General features: G+C 38.4%; 1 protein-coding gene across 2 annotated transcripts; it reads right to left on the reverse strand.

The window, feature by feature from the left end:
* Positions 1-4,763: 4,763 nt before the first annotated feature.
* BEX3 (brain expressed X-linked 3) lies at positions 4,764-6,415 on the reverse strand. 2 transcript variants are annotated; one of them, XM_081278118.1, is made up of 3 exons: positions 6,187-6,415; positions 5,737-5,803; positions 4,764-5,375 (listed from the first exon to the last, which is right to left on the reverse strand). In XM_081278118.1, the coding sequence occupies exons 1-3, from the start codon at positions 6,340-6,342 to the stop codon at positions 5,011-5,013; spliced, it is 588 nt and encodes a 195-aa protein (XP_081134244.1). In that variant the 5' UTR covers positions 6,343-6,415; the 3' UTR covers positions 4,764-5,010. The 2 variants fall into 2 exon arrangements, with proteins under 2 accessions (XP_081134244.1, XP_081134245.1); XM_081278119.1 differs by lacking the exon at positions 6,187-6,415 and adding an exon at positions 5,952-6,169.
* Positions 6,416-7,097: the final 682 nt, after the last annotated feature.

Consider the following 7,097-nt stretch of genomic DNA (forward strand, 5'->3'; position numbering starts at 1 on the left):
AAAATGTTAAATGATGATTTTTTTGCCAAAGTAGTCCACCTGTGGGTATTTATACTCCAGATATAGCCCTAGGATGCCATTCATGTGTCTTAATTGCTCAGGTTGAGCTCACCATTTCCCAAGCTTTTATATGGTGTTTGCTAAAGCAAGAGAATTTTTCTTTTCTTTGCCAAAGTGAAAAGTCCCCCATTAGAAATTTGTTGGCAGTTTCTGATTTGTAAATCCTCTAGCTAAATGTTAGTTGGGAGTTTATAATTGGTTAAATCTTTTATTTTACTATGCTATGATGGTACATTCACTATGAGTTGGGTTTCAGTTTATTTACATAGGAATTGAGGGTATTAGAGCCATCTCAGTCTAATGGCCTCGCAATTAGTTAACAGTGGTAACATTTGCATGCCTGTGCGAAACAACCCTGGACCAAGAAACAATCCACCCAGAAGAATTAAATTCAGAACAGTACACTAGCCTGATTTGAAGGCCTCATAATTCATAGGACAACAATCGAGTCCTCACAAGGTTTTTCCTCATTAGCACTATACAATTAACCCTAATCTAAACACAACTCTGATTCTGACTTACAAAACTTAAAATCAAGAACCTAAAAATACAACATCCAAAATAAAAAAAAAAATTCTAGATGGGGTTTATGGCAGATTAGACATCACAGAAGAAAAAAAAATACAATCCTAAAGACATAGCAATAGAAACAATTCAAATAAAATAGAAAAAATATTAAAAAGTAACAGCATTAATTATGATTGTGTGAAAATCATGTTGATAATTATTTTAAATGACTACTGGTTAAGCCCTCTATTTACATGACAGAAATTTTCAGAGTGGGGGAAAAAAGAGCAAAACAGACTCAAATATTTGAATGTTTTGGAGAAGTGGGAGCTTACTGCACATACACACAAAGCACAAATACAAACTGAGGGGAAGACTTATTTCACTAAAAATATACAACATACCGTAGTCTAAGACAGTACCTACCTAAACTAGTATAACTCTAAGTCAGATAGAAGGTCTTTAAGCATGCCTCTGTAGGAGATAAACTAGCCATTGGCACATTAAAATGTCTATAGAGAATTCTGTAGTAATGAGGGCCTATGAAAAGTGCAGAATTGAGGAAAGGAAAGTGTCCAATAATAGCAGAGGATTGGACTAGGATAGTTACATACAGTTTATTTATTTTTTTAAAATATATATTTTATTTTTAATTAAAAAATTCTCTAATTATGTTTAATAATAATAGTCATATACTGGATACAATGTAATGTTTCAATCCATGTATAGGATAGATAATGAGCAAATCGAGGTAGTTGTCATATTCATCCCCTCAAACATCATTTCTTTGTGCTAGGAAGATTCAAGGCCTGAACAGTTTAGATGTTATTCTGAACAACTGAAGTAATTCTGAAGGACTTGGTTTCTACATGTGCAGATGAAAAACAAGAAGCAAATAGATCACATGCTTTTTACCTCCTTTGGTTCCCCCAGAAGCTCTAGAAATGATTATTTCCATTTTATCAACGAATACAATTAACACTAAGTAATAAGTAGGTAAACACTAAATTTATATTACCAGCTAAAAGGTGCAGATATAATCTGAAATTCATTATTCTTGTTTTTGCTTTTCAAACAAGTTTTTATAAAGTTTGACAGGGTCTTTGACTCTGATTGACATGATAGTCAGCTCCTTTAAAAATAAATTTTAAAACCAGTTAAACACTAAATAATAATTCCAGGAAAAATAGGTAAAAACAAAATTAATTGGCACTCATGTGATCTCAGGAAAAGATTATTAAATTTCCATAATATCTTCTGTTTCAAAACAACAAAAGCCACTTTAGAATGCATTACTTTACAATAGAAATACAATAAAATTCTTTCCATTTCTGCAGAAATTATTCTTTTTAATGTACATACAGTTGAAAATTTCTTCATATGAAATTCAGCTAGTTTATTTTTATGAAATCAAAAATGTTTTCCATCAATTCCAAGGGCGAGAGTAAATTTTTAAACATGCTAATTGTAATTTTTCAAATAATGTCTGGGGGAATTAAAAATAAAAATTAATTATTAAAAAATTAATTAATTTTGATGATTAACTCATTTGGTGACATTATATTCTTAGAAAGTATCATGACTGATTATATATGAGATAGCAACTATATAAAATGCTGTATTTTCAAAAATTTTTAAATCAGATCAGTATGTTTATTATATGATATATGTGATGTCAGGAAAGGAGGCAGAACACACATGGGATCCTGTCCATTTAATTTATGTACTCTAGTCTTTTTCCTAATTCTGGAATATTTTTCAAGTTTCATAATATTTCTGTACTATTCTGTTAAGTAAATGTATCTATTTTATGTTCCTAAATTTATCAACAGGGTAGGAACTTGGGGAAATGTGATGGCATGTACAACTGCATTTTAGCTCCTGATTTTCAACCTTGAAAAAGAGGTAATTGAAAGTTAATCATTGATGAGTAGAGAGAGTTAAAACAGTAAACATTTTAAACTGAACATGTTTTCTTGGAAGTGGGTTTGAAAAGGGAAGAACTTCACAAAAGAGGCTCTGAGCCTGGCTTTATAATGACTAAATAGAGGATGAGTATAAAATAATGTACAATTGATGCCTTTAGATGATTGGGTTATGGTTTTGTTATATTTTTCCTACATGTTAAGCATAATTCAAAGATGTATAATGACCTAGTATTACACAAAGAATTATAAAATTATTACATTTTAAAATGTTATTCACAGAAACTTTACATATGTATAAAAAATAAGCCACCCACAAAGACACAAAAACGTTGTTACATATAATTGCAGTTAAATTATAATTGTGAAATTTAATTAATAACTAAATTCATAAATGGGCAAATACGTGTATTACTATCTTATTAAATTATCTACAGTATTATATACTGTGCAAGAAACTTGAGGTTCAGGTGACTAAAACCCAATATTGTGAGAGGCCACTAGCCTACATAAAAATGATAATGCATATTTTGCTCAATAATTATAATTATTATACATTTATTATTAATAATTCATAATAATGCACAAATTTAATAGGCTATTTAGAAAAATTAAAAATGTAGATATGCATTGATTACTTAATGTAGTCCAACTTTATATTTTGGAAAAGTATATTCATTGTGGAATCAAGTTAGTTAATTCAGATCATAACATTGGTAAAATGGAGTACTTCCTACAAGTAGTTCTGTGTCTATATTGTCAACCCTCAGATGCATGAATCCTTGAGGAATTGCCAAAACAATAATTCCTAATTTAGAGAGTGGCAAAAATGTGTTAGGGGTAGGAAGGGCACCCAAGTCTCAGAATTTTTTAATTTTCCTAGGTAATTATAATGCAAGAAAAAGGTGTATGAAAGTAAAGAATAAGAACTTTTTGAAAGTTTGAATTTTGGGTTAGAAAACTCCTTTGCTGGGTTCCTTTGGAAATTAAATGTAATTCTTCCCAGATAGGTATTATTACTTGCCTTTGGCCACTTAAGAAATCAATTAAGAACAGTATTCAGTGGGGTTTCTAATTCCATTATAGTTCATTAATCAAAATAATGAATAATTTAATAATCTGCTGTCAGCCACTGTATTTGGAACTGAACTCCAGGATATATAAGACAAAAATCAGTTTGGAGATGGGCATAAATTTATATTTAAAATCATAATGCTAAATATTTAACATAGGTCTTTAAGAGCTTGCAAGCAGTTTTGTTTCAAGTGGATGGGATGGAGAGAGGGAGTGCTTCATCTTTAAGGAAAATGTGTTCCCCCAATGTTATTTACATGTCTGTATGGGCAGGCCAGCCATGAATCCTCTTTGAGAAAATCCACAGCAAGGATAGAAACACAGGTAAAAATAAAGGATTCAGGAGGTTTACAGTAATCGAATTGTGGGCACAATTTAGTAAGACACCTAGATGTATCTCCTGAGTTAGGCCTCAGTGCATTTATGACTGAGTTCTTTGAAGATGAGGGGCATAAAAAGAATCAAATGCTTGTTTTGTTAAGAACCACTGTAAGCCCAAGAACCAGGGGAACTGTACTCACCTGATTAAAGTCTAAAGCTATGAAGGCATCCATAGAGGTTAATGAGGAAATTTTGGTTCAAAAGGGCCTCCAGATAAATTGGTGGGCTTACCTTGAGGAATACAGTTATGTCATCAATAAAAACCAAAACAGGACTCAAGAAGGAAATGTATACCAATTACCCTGCAGTAATCAGAGGAGTAGGGCTGCCAATAACAGAGGAATGACATGGGGGAACCCACTAATTTTTGCTGTATGGACTTATGTGCATGGGTGAAAACACTCTAATTCTCTTCAAGTACCTGATGTGTCCAGTTAAATATTAGGGAATCAGACAGGAGCCCACCAAACCCAGTTCCATACTTCACCTATTCCACTTGGCAGTCTTCAAGACAAACATTGTTCCCTGTTTCACAGAAGAGAGAGTATACTCTTTAACTGAATGTGTCTAATAAAGGGCAGCTTTATTCTTTGAGTTTATTGATTGATTATTACATACCTGCACTGCATTCATAAACTCATTGATAAAATATTTTATTTGCCTTTCAAACTCCAGGTAATAAAGAGAAAAAAGAAAGTCATGTATCATCTTAGCCACATACCACACAGAAATATGCCCAAATTAAGAATTTGATGTATTTTTAGTTAATATATTTATGTGTGTGCATATATTTTAATGAGACAATAAATGTTTAGATTGCTTTTTAACTGCTTTATTAACTTTACATTTTTCCATGCAAATGGGTAAAACTCTACTGCTGACAGAAACTTAGGCTGGGTGCAAAGGCAATCTTCAGTCAGAAGCTGGCAACGCAAGACCCACTTGAGACATGGAAATAACATAAGGTTCACAGCAAACAGATCAGTAAAGGCATATCAGGAAAATGCAAGGAAAAGGAAAACAGTGGGAATCACAGTATTAATCTCATGGAAAATGGCAGAAGTCAAGGCATAAGGCAAAATTCATCATGATGGTCATGGTGATTAGAGAGCTCCCCCATAAGAATACGCAGACAATTTCTCAATTGCAGCTCCCTAAGTTTTCTCCTGATTTCTCTCATCTCCTCCATGAACATTTCCATATCGTCTCCATCTCCACCCAACCCATCATTGATCTGCCTATTGGGTATGGCCCATCGAAAATTAGGGGCAAGTCGGCGGGCCTGTGCCCGTCTATTATTTCCTGCAGGCTGGTGGCCTTCACCTCCTCCCAAAGGGCGGTCTTCCTCTCCATTCTGCACGGGCTGCTCCATTTCTTCGTTTTCCTGATGGATATTTGCCATGATGAGATTTTTTTCTGGTTGTTTTTCTTTGAACACAAGTAAGACAAGGGCAAGGAGACAGACTGAATGCTTGGTGCATTGACAAGCAGGATTGTGAGTCAGATATGAAGGGTTTTAAAATTTCATTTTTTTTCCCACCTTAGAAACTCCACGCGTCCTCTAGGGGGCCTCCAATTTGAGCCCCTCCCTCCAGCTCTCTTCTCTTCCCTCCTCCCCCAAAGCCCACCATTTTTCCTTTCCCAGGATTCTTTCCCAGAGCTCAGCAGGCACCAAAATGGAGGACAGAGATGAGGTGGAAGGCGGGGGTGGGGAGGAGGGCCCATTTAGGGTTGGGGGTCTCAGATTGCATTTTTGCACCGCCCCCCAAGCACTGCCCCTTGCACCGACCTGGGCCTATCCTTGCCTTCTTCCCCTCCTCCGGATTCGCGCCGCCGCGACACTGGGCCCCACAGACCTGCAGAAATCGGAGGTTAGGGGGAGCTGAGACAGCTGCAGCAGAGCTCTGGGCGCCGCCCCCGGCCCCTTCCCTGCGGCGCTCCGGTACCCTCACAGCCCTCACCCCGCCCCGCTCCCCTAGCCGCCCCGCCCCCCGCGGCGTTCACCATTTTTCCTCGCAGGACTCCAGAGTGCTTTCCCTCTGCTCTTACTTGCTCTGCTGCCCCTCCCCCGAGCCTCAGCCGCCCTGCCCCCTGACGCCAGGGCGCCACTACTTATGTGCTCTAGAATGCTGGGGTGTGGAGAAAGCGGGGGGCTCCGCCGTGCTGTCCTCCTGCACCCGCGCTGGGCCTACAAGCTGCTGCTGGCTTGGCCGCTACGCGCGGGCCCCAGGGCCCTTACCTGCTCCGCTTTCCCCGGGCCCGTTGCCAGCCCGCCGTGCGCAGGGCAGCGGGGAGCTGGTAGCCAGACGCGAGTGACGACTGCACCCTGGGCTGCGTCGCTCTGCAGCTCCGGGTCACGTGAGGGCCGCGCGTCACCAAGAAACTCGCCCCCCATCTCCAGCGGACAGTGCAGCAGGAGGCCCCCCCGCCCCCTGCCACATGCATACGCACACACAGCACCCCACACACACACACCGCCTGTCTGAGCAGTGCCTTGGGTGCACACTGCTTGTCACTCATCTCGGTGCTCTCCAATCTGAGGCCCCACAAGTGGCATCACCATCTTGCGGTTGGAGTTGGCCCTTTTCTGGTTACTAGGGAGGATCTGTCTCATCCTCCACCGCCCCCTCCCACCTCGGGTCTTGGTTTAGCCTTTTCTGCCTTTTCTCCAGTCTCCTTAGCTACGTACGTGCTTTTCCCTGCTCCCCATCCCCCTGTGCATACACCTTGAGGTCGAATGAGCTACCTGTATTTCTTTCCTTAAAAAAAAAAAAAAAAGAAAAGCACACCTCAGAAAATTAGGGATTATGAGTTTTCACTTTTGAAAGAAATGCCTCATCCTGCAGAATGAAAAAACTCATTGTTTATGTTGACCAGTACAACACAGAAAATATTTTCTCTAGGCTCTGCATAACATCAACACTACTTTTGAAACTTGTACTACCCTGTTTCAAAAATTTATTTTTAAAAAGGGGGGGCTCTTCCTGAATATGGTTAATGTTTTGAAAATGATCTAAAGTAAATCTTCAGAGAAAATTCCAGTTATTAGATCTTGACCATTTTATGTAATTTTATGTGATGTTTTTGATTCCACAGTCATCATAGAAAAGGAGCCTTTTTATTCCCTGCTTTCCTTTCCAAACCTTCCAA

This window comes from Spermophilus citellus (assembly GCF_964194105.1).
Source record: "Spermophilus citellus genome assembly, chromosome: X".
Lineage (NCBI taxonomy): Eukaryota > Metazoa > Chordata > Mammalia > Rodentia > Sciuridae > Spermophilus > Spermophilus citellus.

Bases quoted from the DNA above. Each gene is read 5' to 3' on its own strand.
- BEX3 (XM_081278118.1), bottom strand. From the start codon at position 6,342: ATGGGGGGCGAGTTTCTTGGTGACGCGCGGCCCTCACGTGACCCGGAG. The intron at 5,804-6,186 runs GTAAGGGCCCTG...CGATTTCTGCAG, and splicing joins GCCCGGGGAAAGCGGAGCAG to GTCTGTGGGGCCCAGTGTCG. The intron at 5,376-5,736 runs GTCGGTGCAAGG...TTGTGTTCAAAG, and splicing joins GAAGGCAAGGATAGGCCCAG to AAAAACAACCAGAAAAAAAT.